The sequence below is a fragment of the Urocampus carinirostris genome, chromosome 13 (genome assembly GCF_059441175.1).
Source record: "Urocampus carinirostris isolate Australia breed hairy pipefish chromosome 13, RoL_Ucar_1.0, whole genome shotgun sequence".
Classification (NCBI taxonomy): Eukaryota; Metazoa; Chordata; class Actinopteri; order Syngnathiformes; family Syngnathidae; genus Urocampus; species Urocampus carinirostris.
Genome location: NC_142361.1, coordinates 6,302,184 through 6,319,854, shown reverse-complemented (window position 1 = coordinate 6,319,854; position 17,671 = coordinate 6,302,184). Strand labels below are relative to the sequence as shown.

The window sequence follows — 17,671 nt, the reverse complement described above, 5'->3', positions numbered from 1 at the left end:
GATGGGAGCATCGCAATCAAGTTCTGAATATGTTTAAGACACCAAACATGGTGCAATGCACCCACGATCGGGGGATAAAGAGCAGGCGACGCTCAACAAGACGCGCTCCGCTCGCGTTGAACAAGATGGAGCACACGAGAGAGAGGAAGGAAGCAAAGGGTGAGAGAAAGGGTTTTGCTTACTTTCCGAGTTCCTCGTAGAGCTGGTATTCATCCGTGAAGCGGGTCGAGGTGACCACCGTAGCCATGTTGGAGGGGAGAAGGAGAGGAAATTGTGCGGACTTGGATGGGCTGAATGCTGCTTGGCTGGAGAGAGTGTCTGAGAGGGAAGGAGCGAGAGAGGGGGTAGGAGAGAGAGAGGGAGAGAGAGAGAGAAGGAGAGAGGGGGGGGGGAGAGAGAGAGAGATAGAGAGAGAGAGAGAGAACACGTTTGGGTTGTGATGGGCGGGGCCAGAGCTTAAAGCAGTGGTGATCCTTTTTAAGAGCACTAAGAACAAGGGTGGGTACAGAGCATCTACTCGGAGTTGCATTAGGTTAGAAAATGTGGCGAAGGGGCGATCCTGGACATCCATTTTTTTCATTCTTGAATATACATACACAACATGCAGACATCTACATGTTATTTATTTTTATACGTGGTTTTAAATAGTTTTATCATGTTGGTTTTGATGTAACGGGTGTAATAATAACTTTTGTTTTATTGAAATTCCTGCTGAAATATCTGTATAGAGTGCTTCGAGGTCCTAAGATTTACCCACAATGCATTGCTGGCGGCCGTTTTGGAAGTCCACAAAGCTTTTCACTTCATTGTTATTGTTCAGCGAACCAGTTAGATTCTACATTGTAATGCCGAATACGTGCGTTATTGTTGGCTGTTGTAGCCGAGGGGGAAAGGGTGGGAAGGGCTTTTTTAGACTTCCGAAGTGTGTTTACAATCAGGGGATTGAAGCTCAGGAGAAAAGTGAACGGCGAAGACGAATGTGGCTGGCAGCTATCAACCGGTCGAATTTGCCAAAGCTTGACTGTGTTCGTGTTTGTTCTGACCACTTTCTGACAGGTAAATTGAATTATTTATGATGTAGAAATAAATTTTAAAAAGGTTATGGGACATGTGTACTTCATGTACATCTGTCGACACCATTCAAGTATGGCTAGGTTAAATACTGTGTGCACAGACACATCCCGAACCCAACCAGACACAAATCTGTCGTAGGCTTCCATACTTTTGTAATTTTGAAAATCCTTCAGTTCACAAAAGGGACTTGGGTGGAAAATAAGACAAGTTCGATGTAAGTCACACACGGCAACAAATCGGGATCAGACTTCCAGTCCTTGTTTTTAATTTTGTAGGGATCCAATTTTCCAATAAAATGCAACTTCGCAGTGTACCGCTCGCGTGCTTGCTTGTCTAAACTCTCCACGTAGTTTTCCATAGTGTTGATGGACAAAATCCGTACACAAACGAAGCTAGTTGAGTAAATAAATAGACAAACTGAGTAAATATTTGCTCCTCTCGCTATCACCGCTTGTAATCGACAGACTTCCAAGATGGCGGCACGAAGCCGTGTTACTATTTTTAGCACAAAGCGCGGAGCCCTCTATAGTTTTTGGTAAATGTCCTGCAATGATGAGTCCAACAGTGCTATCTGCTGGTATGGGGTGGGGTTTGGTTTTGGCTTCTGACATGTGACCGGGAGGCAGGGTTTGTTGGCAGTCTTATCAGAGAGAACTGCAATGGTAAGACACATCTTTTGGTGCTCCACAAAAGAAGTTAATTTTAATCGTTATAACCCCAGCTGACAAATCTCTCAACATGCCCAGTAATGTGATTGATATTGTCAAGCTGTTTAGGTTTATTTTCGTTTTGTTTCTGTTTTACTAAATTATGAATTCCCCTTGTAGAGATCACAGCCAACAGAAAAGCTAATGTTGTGACTCATCCATTTGCAGGTAACTTGTACCCATTTTTATACTCATTATTGTTTTTATTTCTATCTTTTCATATACATTAAAAAAGGATGATGTTGGTTAAAATTCAGACGAAAGAAAAATATGTTGAATCATTGTAAACGTTAAAAATCCACTATACGATCTCTTGTTAAAAGTATCTTGTTAAAATGTAAAGATGTAAAAATGGATTGTGATATTCTAAAATGTATTTTCTGTAAAGTGAAAAGAAAGCTCTTTTATATGCTTTGTTGGCAGTCTTATCAGAGAGAACTGCAATGAAATCAAAGAGATCAAAGCCAACAGAAAAGCTAATGTTGTGACTCATCCATTTGCAGTAACTGTAATAAAAACCTCATCATCCAGTCCAGCGTGAATGTGGATCTTTGGTGGGACACGTACACCGCGGTTACATTGAAACACTCACAATTAAAACATATTCATCTATTAAGTCCAGGTTTTAAGCACTAAATTTAATATTTAGTTTAGAAGTGTTACTGTAGAAGTATTCATTCAGTATTTTTGTAGTCTTATTGTAGTTTAATTACCGTAGTTGTGATGGCAATGCAACACACAACACTAATTACTAACTGAGCTGAAAGCACAGTTGTACGGTGTTGTGAGTGGCAATGCCACACAACTAGTAATCTCTTCCAAATTATTATTATTATATCTATCTTCTTCCGTAAAAGTTTGACGCGTAACTCCTCCCAGAGCTATCTGAGTACCCAAACGAATTATATAATCATTGCCTCCCGTGCAATGATGTTGGTAAGGGATGGCGATCAACATGACAACACAGGAGCCTCACAAAGACGATTTTTTTCTTACATAGACATGAATGGGGTTTGAGATTTCCCCATCCGGAATACATGGGCCCATTCATTTCTATGTGTATTCATGGTAACGAGGGCTTGCCCAGAGGGTAGTCATAGTAACCAGGGACTGTCCAGAGGTGGCTTGAGGGGGCCCAACCCACATTACCTTTAACCATGGGTAAATGGTGAATTCCAAGTCCCCCCACAGAACCAAGTAAAAAAATGACATATTTGTCTCAATGAGTTAAAATCCTTATGCTAACTCATAATACTAACAACTCAACGCTACCGGTTCTCTACCAACATCTGCATGATCCATCACAACTCTTACAATTGCCGCGGGAATTGTCTAGTTTCCATTGTACTATTTCTGTTGTAGTATATCTGCAGCAGTATTTTGTAGTTCTACATATCTGTAGTGTTTTGTAGTATTTTCTTTAAATATTTTTGTTGTGTTTCTGTAGTTGGATTTTTCTAGTAAGTCTGTAGTATTTTTGTAGTATTTCTGCAGTAGTATTTTCATTGTCGTGTTTTTTTAAGTCTTTCTTTAGTATTTTAGTTGTATTTTTTGGAATAAAGTAGCTGTATTTTTGTTGTAAGATTTCTATAGAAGTCTCATCTCATCTCATTACCTGTACCGCTTATCCTCATTAGGGTCGCGGGGGGGGGCTGGAGCCCATCCCAGCCATCTCCAGGCAGTGGGCAGGGGACACCCTGAACTGGTTGCCAGCCAATCCCAGTTCTATAGAAGTATCGTTGTAATATTTCTGTCATATTATTTCTGCAGTAGTATTTTTATAGTATTACGGTAGTAGTATATTTCATGTATTTTTGTAGAAGTGTTTTCAAGTGTTTCCATAGTAGTATTTTTTGTATCATCCTGTTGTATTTTTGTAGTATTTCCATTCTCTCTCTCTCTCTCTCTCTCTCTCTCTCTCTCTCTCTCTCTCTCTCTCTGTCCAAACCAATAGAGGATAAATGGGGCAAACACAAGCACAAAATTTATTGGGAAAGTGTGCTGAATTTTAGTTTCATAAAGACTCTCCTTTGTGTTGCTGTGAACGCCCTGACTATTGAAGCTATTTACAGTTTAAATATTTCAATAGATGTTAGCATTAAGCTATTTTGGGCACTAAATTGAATCTAATTGAATCTAAAAAAATAAATGTAAAAAGGTTAATTATTATCTGAATTGGGAGATACAGATGTGGTTGTAAATGTGAAAGAAAATATGAAATGGTTTTGTAGTGTATATTTCCGAGTCTCTCTGATGAAGAAAATAATAATATTACTCAGAGTAAATGTTTTCTAACAAGTTTCTTCACATTCAGTTTGAGTTTGAGCCTTTGGATGATAATTTACCCTGATAGTAGATCCACCCCCTTTAAAAAAGATAAATCCTGCACAATTTTTTCAATGTTTTGATGCACCGAGACAAGAACCGCTGAATACGTTGAAATTATTTCAGATTGTTCTTATGTACGATTCATACCAAAAGCACCATTAGAAATGATGACCTAATGATAATAATTACAGTTCTTTAAGGGTCATTAGAACAAGACTTAAAATGTGGGTAGTTTAAAGCCTTCTTGGGAGCACACTGCTGAGAAGTACAGTGAATTAGCACTAGGACTGGCTCGTAACACTCCGAAATGTCGCAATAACTCCAAAATGACATAGTCGTGCTAATTTATGTCTCGGCTTGGTATATGAGAAACGCCCGGTTGCTGTAGTGTCACAGCACATTAGTATCACCCTGAAGCTGTGATGCAGTAAACAAGCCGGGCCTCCCTCCCTGTGACCACTTGTATCTGACCCTTATTATCCTTTATTGCTAAGAAAATAGCATTTCAATATTTTAAACTTTCCCGTGGTCAGTCATGGAAGAGCAGAAAAATTACTTTTGGCTCAAAATCATGTTGAAATGTGGTTTGAAATTGTTGGGATAAGCATATTTCACAGACCTGCTCATCGACAAAATACAGTCATTCAGTCAACGCCATTAAAGGCTATAGAGTATAGACTAACAAAGATGAATGTTCACGGGGCTGGTGGTTACTGTACACCACAGGTGTCAAACAGGCAGCCCGCTAAGGGATTGAATCCGGCCCGCGAGACAACACTCAGAGAAGCGCAAGAGAAAAACAAGCTGCAGGCTGAAATATGTCAACTTGATATTGCCAAAGCCAGGTTCCTCTCACAAAGACACTGTACTTATATCTATTTCTCTCTCTCTCTCTCTCTCTCTCTCTCTCTCTCTCTCTCTCTCTCTCTCTCTCTCTCTCTCTCTCTCTCTCTCTCTCTCTCTCTCTCTCTCTCTCTCTCTCTCTCTCTCTCTCTCTCTCTCTCTCTCTCTCTCTCTCTCTCTTCCACCCATTTTCTTCCACTCTCTGTCTCTGTCTCTTTCACTCTCTGTGTCTCTATTTTTCTCTTCCTTTGTGGCTCTGTCTCTTTCTCTCCCTGTGTCTTTTGAACTTCATTTGCTCTAACTTCCTTTTTTCCTTTTCTCTCTTTTCTCTTTCTCTCTTCCTACCCTTCGCGCTTTCTTTTCACTTTTCTCTCCTTCTGTCTTTCTATTTCTCTTTGGATTTCTTTCTTCCTCTCCCTTTCTTTCCCCCCTCACTCACGACTTCTCTTTTTATCTCTTTTGTTTCTCACGCTCTCTACCTCTCTCCCTTTTTTTCTTTCTTTGTCCCACCCTCTCTCCTTTTCCCTCCCTCTTTCTCGTATTTCTTTATCTCTCTTTTTCTTTCTCTTTAATCTACTGGTCCGGCCCCCGACAGAATGTTTGTTCTATCGTGTGGCCCCCGAGTTAAAATGAGTTACACAATGACATAGGCCTTCAATCCCAACTGAGATGCCATGATCAACCCTTTGGTGTGGTTTAGGTGAGGGCAATATCACACCTGGACTAGCAAATTGCATTGTAGTATCTGAAACATTGCAGAAACCCCCCTGAACCCAAAATGCAGCCCTCTCACTCTCGTGATGCTTAAATTCTAGCATTCTAGACAGAAGCTTTTTCGCAGAAGTCAACCCTTTAACAGCCTGAGAACTAGAGCTTGTGAGTCTCATTCTGCCCACTCTACAAACAACAAACTGTAACCACTGAAGGTCACAGTTTAATAAAGGCATTGAAAGTGTATCAATCAAATGGGGCCGGATGTAATCAGAGTGAAACAGCAGCCATGGGAGTGGTCAAAATAAAGTCCGCTATTGAAGACCATATAAGACTGCCTTTTATAGAAATGATATCTCTGGCGACATCAAAAACTCTGACAGCGATTGAGGTCTGAGAGTCAACAACCAAGTACATGGATCAATATATCTGGGGATTTCTTGAGCAGTAAGTTCAAGAACCTACATTAAAAATGTAGTAAAACACTAGATTTTCCAAGTCCACCAATATTAAACCTGAGCTGAAATAAAGTTGGGTATCAAGTTAAAAAAACGAGGTGCCATATCTACTTGGGGTTTAAGATGAACACCCTAGGTTGCAGATTTTATACTCCTTTTCATGGTAAGTTGAAGAGGGTGAGGCCTCCATTCCATGGTACAAGCCAGGGTTCCCTAAAACCACGGTCCACATCATTGGTTGTGATCATTAACTAGTTTTGCCTGAGAGTTGGGAACACCTGAGTACTTAAGGAAAAACACATTCCCAAAACCTCGTGTTCCCTTTTAGTTTTGACCTAACTCAGGGCAATAACTAACGTAATCTGCCATTCAATCAAAATCAACAAAATTATTTTGTAACTCCAACATTACCATGTGGTTCCTCAGATCTTCCAAACGGTGTAGTGCACAAGAATAGATTTTCCCAGACAGCCTGTGGAGTATGATCTCAGAATATAATTGTACCAAATCCTGCAGCACCTTTCCACTGATCTATACAACATATTTTTGTGAATAAAAAAAACACAAAAAATAAAATAATAATAATAATAATTATATTAAATAAAATGGAACTTGATGAGATGGAGTAGTGGGTCTGGCATGCATAAGATCAACAGGTTTGCAAATCCATGTTCCTTCACCGGAGTCAGATTTTCAACTATATCAGTGTATTTATTCAGAAATTGGATGGAGTAGTGGGTCTGGCATGCATAAGATCAACAGGTTTGCAAATCCATGTTCCTTCACGTTCCACCAGACTACGTTAACAGCCATGTAGCACGTTCTTTGAAAAAGGGTGGCGGTGTCGTGCTCATTTCTGAAAAAACGCTCAAATTTACTCCTCGTACCTCTAATAATCACAAGTCGTTCGAGGCTCTTGTTATGAGGTCCTCTCCATTGTCAATTTATGTGTTAACTATCTATCGCGCACCAGGACCATACACAACTTTCTTAGACGAGTTTGCTGAACTTTTGTCTGAACTAGTAACCTATGCAGACAAAATTATAATTATGGGGGACTTTAACATTCATACGAACTCCCCACTCAGTTCACTCACTGTTGCGTTTCAGTCTCTAATTGATGCATTTGGTTTTAATCAACTGGTTGATTTGCAAACCCATAAAGATGGAAACACGCTCGTCTTGGTTCTGACTCGAGGAGTTTCAACCTCAAACATGACGGTGTTACCGTGTACTACAGTTATCTCGGATCATTATTTAGTTACATTTGAGGTGCTAGCTAAATGTAGTACCAAAAAAACTGAAGGATTCAATGGACGCAATATAAGCACGGGCACAGTTTCTGAGCTCTCCGATATTCTTCCAGGAGCCGTTGCGTCCTTTCCTTCCTACATAGGCTCTATCGAATCACTCCTAAATGAATTCAATGCTACCCTGGCTAGTGCCCTGGATTCAGTAGCGCCCATCCGGCTTAAATCACGACCTAAAAGACGCACGCCTTGGTTTAATGATGAAACTAGATCCCTTAAACGAGAATGCAGGAAATCTGAAAGAAAATGGCGCGCTACCAAGCTTGAAGTTTTCCATCAAATCTGGTGTGATAGCTTGTTGAAGTATAAAGCGGCCCTGGCCTCTGCAAAATCAGCCTACCTTTCGAAAGTGATTGCGTCACAAAAGAACAATCCCAAGGTCCTTTTCGACACTGTAGCATCACTTACAAGGCAACAGACTATCCCAGATAGCTCCACTCATTCTGCCCACGACATAATGGTCTTCTTTACTAAGAAGATCCAAAGCATACAGGAAGAAATCGCTAAAGACAGTATTAATTCAACACATACTAAAGCACTCAAATCTATAGATGCACGACATGGTGGCTGTCCAGGGATTTTGTCCCGTTTTAGTGAACTGTCACTCGATAATCTTAAACAGATGGTGAATACGGCCAAACCGACGACTTGCCTGTTCGACCCGCTTCCAGGTTCACTTATTAAAGGTCTCTTTGGCGTTCTTGCACCTTCAGTTCTAAATATTTTAAACATATCACTCTCATCAGGTGTAGTTCCAGCGGCTTTTAAGTCCGCCGTCATTAAACCCACACTGAAACGACCCAACCTTGATCCAGAAAACTTATGTAATTATAGACCTGTGTCAAACCTACCGTTTCTTTCTAAAATACTTGAAAAAGTAGTGGCACAGCAGCTGAATGATTTCATGTCCGAGAACAATCTCTTCGAATCAATGCAATCAGGATTCAGGGCTAACCACTCTACTGAGACAGCTCTGATTAAGGTAACCAATGATCTCCTACGGGCAATGGACTCTGGCGCATCATCACTTTTGCTGCTGCTGGACCTCAGTGCTACATTTGACACAGTGGACCATAATATCTTGCTAGAACGGTTGGAAAATGGATTGGTCTCCGAGGAAACGTCCTCTTATGGTTGAGATCCTACCTCTCAGATAGGACACACTGCGTTAAATATGGCGAATTGACATCTGAGCCCTGTAGTGTTACCTGTGGTGTTCCGCAGGGTTCAGTGCTTGGCCCCCTTCTCTTCAGCATTTATATGCTTCCACTGGGTGATATTATTCGCAAGTATAATATCAGTTTCCATTGCTACGCAGATGACACTCAACTCTATCTCCCGATGGAGGAATCTGCCACACTAAACTGTGGAAATTTGGAGGCCTGCCTCACTGAGATAAAAGAGTGGATTTCACTCAATTTCCTGCGTCTTAACTCTGAAAAGACTGAAATGTTAGTTATTGGTCCATCTAAGTCCCGTTACTTATTCTCTAAAACCGCTGTGAACATCGACAATTGCCTCATCACACAGAGTGACTTACTTAAAAATTTAGGTGTCATTTTTGCCCCCTATCTGTCCTTTCAAACACATGTGAAGAAAATTACTAGAACCGCTTTCTTCCATCTCCGTAACATTGCTAAAATTCGTCCTATACTTTCTCAGTCGGATGCGGAAATCATAATTCACGTGTTTGTTACCTCCCTTCTCGATTACTGTAATGCACTACTTTCCGGTCTTCCGATGACCAGACTCAAGAGTCTTTAGCTGGTACAAAATGCTGCAGCGAGGCTTTTAACTAGGACAAAAAAGTACGATCACATCACCCCAATTTTGGCTAACCTGCATTGGCTCCCTGTTAGCCTAAGATGTGATTTTAAGGTTCTCCTATTACTATACAAAATCATACATGGACTTTCCCCCTCATACCTTTCAGATCTGATTTCCCCCTATGTCCCGGCCCGAAGCCTTCGTTCCGAGAGCGCCGGTCTCCTGGTGATCCCAAGAGCCAAGAAGTGTTCCGCTGGTTCGAGAGCGTTCTCCATCCGGGCACCGGTGTTGTGGAATGCTCTTCCCCCTGAGATCCGATCTGCAACCTCAGTGGAAATGTTTAAATCTAAGCTTAAAACTCACTTCTACTCTATAGCATACGAATAACCTAAACTTCTTATTTGTAATAACTTGTGAAGCCCTTTGAGACTATTTGTGATTAAGGGCTGTACAAATAAAAATGACTTGACTTGACTTGACTTCACCGGAGTCAGATTTTCAACTATATCAGTGTATTTATTCAGAAATTAAAAGACACATCAGAGTGAGAATAACATGGGCAGAGTAAGAAGCACAGACACCAGCCTTTATCAACTAGATAGTTGTTAAGGGATTAGACTGAATATTTATTTCAGGTGCTCATGTGGTGAATAGGCAAGCATGCAATGGTATCTTCTTAAAAGGGTGTTGACCATGCCTGACCACGCTTTTAATATGCCCCTAAACTGTACGGCCCGCAGTCTCAGCACTACTTTACCACAGAGCTGTGTGCTAAGCCCTCTCCTGTATTTCCTCTATGCCACAACTGCAATCTGGCCTATGAGATCCAGCTCATCGTCAAGTTTGATGATGACACCACAGTTTTCGGGCTGATCTCACAAATGAATGAGGCAGGCGAGAGGAGGTCCAGAGGCTGACGACCTGGTGCTCTGAAAACAACCCGGCCCTCCAACAGACACAACACACCAAGGAGATCATTGTGGAGTTCAGGAGGAACAGAAGTGACCTTCCCCTCTCAACATCAACGGTCAGTGTGTGGAAAGAGTTTACGCATTCAGATTCCTGGGAGTCTTCGTCTCCGATGATCTCAGCCAGTATCACAGCCATTATTAAAAAACAGCCCAGCATTGTCTACACTTCCAAAGAGTCCTCCGAAGGAACAACCTAGACAGGAAGCTACCCCTGGCCTTCTATTGATCATCCATCGTAAGCCTGCAGATCTAAGTTTCCACCTGGTCTGGGAGTTCCACTGAGGTCGACAGTGGGAGGCTGCAGAGGACAGTGAAATCAGCACAGCGCATCATTGCATGCCGTCTCCTCTCTATAATGGACATCTACTCCACTCTGTGCCTTGGCAGAGCTAAAACATTATCAAGGGCAGGTTACATCAGGGTGCCCACCTTTTATACTTGCTTTGATACTACCATTTGGAAGTTACTACAGGTGCTTCAGTCCAAGAACCCACAGAATGAGGAACAGCTTGTTACCAAGAGCAATTAACCTGAGCGTAATGTTCTGTACATAATAACAATTAATACACAGATATTGTCAACATGAAATATAGGTCATTCAAATGCTATAGAATAAAAGTGTGTTTTATGCCTAAATAATTCGTATAATTTAATATTGTTTGGTTGTTTGAAAAAAAAAGACTGCAGATGAAATGACATTTTTGCTGATAACATTTTGGTTTTCTCAAAGTTTTTTGAGGGTTGGATACACAATAGGTAAAAACACAGTATTGCAATAAAGTTTTGGGTCAACACATCTGGTGATATTCATCATTACACCTGGGCTGAATATCCGCATCTGGCTATTTCTATATACCACATAACACTTATCTCCACGCTGAACTTCCTGGCGGTGATGACGCAGAGTAACAGTAAGCGCAGTGTGGCCGAGGCCAAAGGGGAGTGAGTCACCAGCCAAGAATGTTTGCAGCTTGCCTCACGGACCCTTGCCTCTTACTTTACGCTGACAGTGCAGAAGGATTTGCAGCGTTTGATGTGTCCTCAGCTTAGCTGCATAAAGCCGTTGGCATTTTTAAAGCAGGTCTACATGTTAAACGTAGTATAAACCCCATGTCTTACAGAACTGGGCATAAGATATAACGTGCTAATAAAAGATTTTTGGTGCAGTGGACAGCATTCTGGATTACAGTGTCACGAAGGGGTATGTTGGAAGCACGGCATAAGACAGAAAAAACAGTCACCAACACGACCTTGAAAATTGGCTTCTCTCTGCCCAGTCTAGATGTGCATTGCCAGCTTGCAATATTGCAGCAGAGCCATTATAAAGAACTCCTCTCAACCCAGCCACCACCTCTTCGACATGATGCCCCTTGGTAGACGCTACAAGTGCTTTAAAATAACAGGCTCAGAGACAGTCTCTTCCCTAAGGCATTGAACAAGCGCACAAAACTATGAAGTTTTGAACAAAGTAAAACCATATTGTGGTGAATTGTGGGGAAACACCTATGTAAATTCAATAGGTATACATAAAACGTTTGAAATTCAAGAAAGGCTCATAATTTGAGAAGATATGGAGAATTTCAAATCCCTAGAATTCACAAAACGTAAAAGTTTTTGTGTGTCTGGATGTAGTGTAAAACTCTGGAACAGTCTGTGTTTACAACTGAAACAATGCAAGAATATGCACAGGTTTGAATTACTTTACAAACAGTTGGTATGACCACAGTACTCACTGCAAGGGTCTTAGTGTGTTCTTTAATGTATGTCTGTTCATTTGTTCATTGTGAGTATTTCGTGCTTACTATTGTTAGTAACAATGCAAAAAACAATGCAAGAATATGCACAGGTTTAAATTACTTTACAAACAGTTGATATGATCACAATACTCACTGCAAGGGTCTTAATGTGTTCTGTAATGTATGTCTGTTCATTCGATCATTGTGAGTATTTCGTCCTTACTATTGTTGGCACTTGATCTTACATTGTTGGTAGATTGTTGATAAAGTGTCAGAGACCAGAAACGGAAACACGACCCACTTGCGTTCGTTTTTACTCAGCTTTATTTAGAAGGAGCAAAGGGCTTGCACCCACAATCCGGATATCGTCGGTCACGGGTAGCAGATCGCTTGTAACGCGGAAGTGGCACTTCTGTGGCGAGCGAAGGCAGTGTCGAAAGCGGGGGGAAGAGCAGGTCGATGGCCGGGACAGTGGAGCAGAAACATAATTGAGTTCAGAAAAGGGGTCAGCGCCGGGAATCAAACGGGAATCTGGACAGGACTGAGTCAGGGTCCAAAAGTGCTTGCCTAGTGTGGGGTTGAGGTTCGCAGACGGACTGACAGTGGGTGACAGGAAGACGGGGGTTTAAAAAGAGATGAGCAGCCAATCAGCGTCCGAGGCAGTTGGTGCCAAAGGGGCTGACTCAGGTGCCTCGCATCAATAATCATGACATAAATTATGTGTGTAGATGTGTTTATTTGTGTGTGTGTGTTTATGTATGTATGTATGTATGTATGTATGTATGTATGTATGTATGTATGTATGTATGTATGTATGTATGTATGTATTATGTATTATGTATGTGTTATATATATATATATATATATATATATATATATATATATATATATATATATATATATATATATAAATTTATATATATAATTATATATATATATATATAGATAGAGAGAGAGAGGGAGAGAGAGAGAGAGAGAGAGAGAGAGAGAGAGAGAGAGAGAGAGAGAGAGAGAAATTTTGTTGCCGGTAAAAAAATCAATTAATTATTGTTAGGATGTACTGAAAACTCAGTCTCTAATTACCAACTTGTAAATATTTTTGCCTATTTATCCTGACATGCTTTTATCTTATCTTTCTCTTTTATGTCTTGATTAAGTGTTGATCCTGGAGTACCGTGTCTAATCTTGTTGCAAACAGGGTTCATTAAGTTGTTATCAATAACATTCAAGACTATTCTAATTCTACATAAAAAATGGCCCATATAAGAAAAGCAAAGTTAAATTTTTGAGCCACAGAATGTTTTGTTTATAAAAGACGTGATGTTATGAATAATAGATGTCCACAATTTTTGTCAGAAGGGCCACACAAAAAAATTTGTCGCGTTTTTTTATTTTAACACAGACCTAAGTTCTATATTGTTATATTGTTCTATATTGTATATTATAAGTGTAATTGTAATTATCTTAGTGTTTTACAAAATGTTGGAGTGATCAAAGACGATGTTAGACACTAAAACAGCACTTAAATTGACAGTAAGTCCTACCTGAGGAACCAATACAGAAGCGATGTGTCGAAAACAAACTTTTTTTTTTTTTTTTTACAAGCAATTACTTGAAAAGGAATATTGTTTATTCTTAATTGAAAATTTAAATCAGTTTTCATTATCATCGGCACACATGGGGGAAAAAACGATTTTACTCGAAAACAGAAATTTAAGTCTGTTCTGTGGGCCACTGAGAAACTGTTGTCCGGCTAAAAATGGCCCACTGGGTGTGGTTTGGACTCAACTTCCTTAAATCAAGGTTTGTATCGAATTTTGGCACAAAAGTGGCAGGACATATTTGCACTCAGCACTTCTAATGATTCATCAGAGCCAGCCTGGGCCAACATCCCAGAAAGTGATGTTTTGAGATTGAAAGTCCTGCATGAGTTTAGTGGCCAGTGAAAGCTATTTCCCAATCCTTTATGAAATATTATAGATCCGCAGGATGTTTGCAAGTCACGTAAAAATCACTATTTTCAAAAATCAAATACAATGGTACCTTTTATACGAGCTTAATTCATTCCCAGATCGGGGTCGTAGGTCAAAATATCCATGGGACAAGCAAATTTTCCTGATATTAAATAATCAAACAATAATTAGACTGTTCTCAACCTCCCAAAAGCATCCTCATTAACCCTAAATAGTTGTAAAACACATCTTCCAGATCACTAAAACCACATTCAAATAGTAATTAATTATAAGAAATACAGTAATAAAATAAATAAGATGTTATTTGCGAAAAAAAATGTGAGTTTATCAGGACGAATTTTCTATCACGAAGGAGTGTGCCTGGTGCAGAGGAGTGGGAGTAGGGGGGATTGACGGCGCATGACTTGTAATAAGACGTAAGCACTTACTGTACACTTAAAATTAAAGAAACTGTTACGTTTTATGAACACGCACACAAATATTTTTCAGCGCACTTTTAGTATTTTCTTTCTTTTATTTTAAACGAAACGCTGCTAAAAATTCTTCTGCGGCTTTGCAACCTGCACTTCTTGCTTCTTCATTTCAAACCACTGTCACAGAGCCAGTCTTCTTGAATTCTCAAACCAGCCATTGCAGGCTTTGAAATCCATTCCGGTTGTACCCGACGCTGCCTCAAGTTGTTGGTCTTTGGACAGAAACTTCTGCTATCTCCCGCTATCTCCTTCTTGTGAGAAGACTTTCCACCTCGTCATGAATAGTGGTTCGCAACTTTGAAAAACAGTCGCTCGGTTTCATTGACTTGATGACATATGTCTGTATCAATAGCGTACAAATAGGAGATGTTGACCGATCGTACTCCTGAGCTAGGTCACTCACACAAACACTATCATTGTCTATTATTTCCTGAATCATTTCAATTGAGATCCCATTGGTGCCATCTTTAGGGCATCCTAAACTGGTTGCCAGCCATTCGCAGGGCACAGGGAGACATACAATCATTCACATGCAAGGGCAATTTGGTCGCTAATTCATTTGACATGCAGATTTTTGGAATGTGGGAAATAACTGGAGTGCCCGGAAGAAACCCACACAAGCACGAGGAAAAGATGCAAACTCCACACCGGGAGGTTGCGGTGGCTGAAATCGAACCCTGGACTCAGCCGCCGCACCTCCTAGCCATTGAAATTCCCAACATAATTTCATGCAATTTTACATGCTGTATTCGAATCAAAGTTGAAAATAAATGTGTGTAAATGCAACTAAACCCGTCTATATTCTTCACATTGAATTCACTTTTGTCAGTATTGGATGGGAATTTTAGACGAATTTTACACCGCGTAAATTATTTAACCCCTCTCTTGGGATGCACGATATAAAAATTTGTAAAATACTAATGTTTAGTTTTTTTCAGATTGTGATCAAATTTGACCTGGAACCAGGTAAAGCTTCATACCTTTTTCCCAGCTGTTTTCCAGCTAACATGCCCATGCTCCACTCATCGGCAGCCATATGATTGCAAAAGAAAATCAGGCGAGTTCCAACTTTAAGGGGTTAAAGGTATAAAGGTAAAAAGAGGTACGGTTTTTGCTGCAATCAAAGATTTATCCCCCCACGTAAAATGTTGTCATCAAAATAACAACAAATGTGGTTAGCCCACCGTGGCTCAGTTTGACTTTATAAGCGTCACAAGAAAAGGGGTCAGTTTAGTTGAAATGAGCCAACAGAGGATACGACAACTCCATCCCACGTACAGCATGCATTGTCTTCTGCCTGTGTCTGTGTGTGCTGATGTGCGAGTGGGCTGGTGTGCATGTGTTTGTGTGAAACATCCTTGGCGATTTACAGCATGTGACGGCGTTTGATTTTTCCGCAGGGCATTCATCCGCTGCAGACTGGAAAAGGCTTGTGTGGGCATCACACTCAAAAGTCTCAGTCACCAGTGGTTCTTTTGGGGTGTGTGTGTGTGTGTTTGGGGTATGGTGTGGGGGTGTTATATTTTAGGCGAATTTGTGACAAGATTCAGTTAGAATCATGAAGAGGAAAATGAAAGGGACAGTGTGTATTATTTGACCACTGGATGTCACTATATTGTGTTGTGCAGTGCTCAGCAACCTTTACAGTACCACGGATCAGTTTAATGTCTGACTATATTCTCGTGGTCTGGCCTAATGATAACATATATAATGACAACAATAATATAAGTAATAATAATAATATACCCACAGAAGGGAGTTACATTTTCTCTCATTGTTACACAAATTTTACTCACAGTACCATATTTTAGGACACTGTTTCGGCTGAACTCCCATAATACTCCATTACAATGTTGTAAAAAGTGGTACAGAGGGTAAAAATAGTGTGAGGATCAGTAATGGGCACGTTGCTAAAAAAGTAATTACTTAGAGTTACTAGTTACTTCAGATTACTGACACCCAAAAGTAGCGTTTTCTCTGAAAGTAACTCTCAAGTTACTATTAATCATGAATATATTGAAGCTGCCCCCATTAAACTGATTAACAATAGCCACATGATAAAGGGAATAAAATAAATTGTGTACACCAACATGTGGAAGCGGTAAAGCGTTCATATTTCTTGGCTTGTGCAATCTTGAGAGTTTGCGAACCAACACAGCCGAGACACTCCATATCAAATTTGTGATCAACCCACTCAAACATTTTGTTCTCCTTTTCTGGATAATGTCCATGACATCTTTCTTTTTCTCCAGGCATGGTGTATTGCAAAAAAAAAAAAAATACAAATAAGAAAGACCAAAATTCAGCATTCTCTTACTGTATATTCTGTGCTCATATTTGTCCCATTGATTTTGTTGTTTTTGTACAACTCATGCCCCCTTCCCCTCCTCTGCCTACCATTCACTACTATTGACACACAACCAAATATGCGCATAGAAACTGACTCACTGATATTAATATTTGTTTCATTGTTTTAAAGATGGCTTAGATGTGAATATATACGGTAGGGAGAATATCAGGATAACTTTAGGGGAGAAACAACGTGGCCTCGTACCCGGTGCTAGAGACGACCTCACCGTAACTATATTCAGTTGTATTGTGTTGTATGTAGAAATAAACATGGCCTTTATTCTTGATTGTTATATTCAAAGTTGTGTTGCTTGCAGATAAAGGTCTTCACTACATTGTTCAAACCTCACATTGTGTATCGAGGTGTGCGACAATGTAAATTAAGCAAAAATAGCCATGATCTTTGATTTTTGCAATCCGGAGATGGAATAAGAGCTTGCTCTGTCCACTCCACGCATCGGCCCGGTATTGCAGTACCTCCGGGAACGGTGCATTCGCAATGATCGCAGCAAGGCTTTAGGGCTAGGACCTTAGCTTGGCCTTTTGGCTGAGAGTAAGTGTCCCGGCTCCTAGGCTTTGTAGCGTATTATGAACTGACCGATAACGGATAATGGATAATGAATAACGAAGATAGAACAATAACCCTTAAAAACCCCAACCCCTAAAGGTCTGTTTTTAAATAGTAGCGGAGTAATGAAGTACAAAATATTATTAAGTAAGGAGAAAAGTAATTGTGTTCTTTGTAAGGAAATTAAAGGGACAGTGTGTATTATTCTACCACAAGATGTCACTGTATCGGGTAGTGCAACTGAAAACGAGTTCTAAAAAGCTCAAGGAAGACCACAAACTATTGAGACACAAAGTGATCAAACCGCACTAGTTAAAAAAAAAGCACAGCCTTTTGTGAGGTTTTTGGTTTTCGGGTACTTGTTGCAGCAATAATGGACAGTAATGTCAGCTCCATCTAAGTG

General features: G+C 40.2%; 1 protein-coding gene and 1 pseudogene across 8 annotated transcripts in view; one reads left to right on the top strand and one right to left on the bottom strand.

Moving 5' to 3' along the window:
• camk2g2 (calcium/calmodulin-dependent protein kinase (CaM kinase) II gamma 2) overlaps positions 1-336 on the bottom strand; it is a 58,636-nt gene extending 58,300 nt beyond the window's left edge. For all 8 annotated transcript variants that reach the window (XM_088350657.1, XM_088350651.1, XM_088350648.1 and 5 more), the window contains exon 1: positions 183-336. In XM_088350657.1, coding sequence (XP_088206783.1) covers positions 183-247 — 65 coding nt within the window. In that variant the 5' untranslated portion in view covers positions 248-336. The remainder of the gene's footprint in view (positions 1-182) is intronic.
• A 16,766-nt stretch (positions 337-17,102) lies between these two features.
• On the top strand, positions 17,103-17,192 carry LOC148353581 (U2 spliceosomal RNA; annotated as a pseudogene).
• The last annotated feature ends 479 nt before the right edge of the window (positions 17,193-17,671 follow it).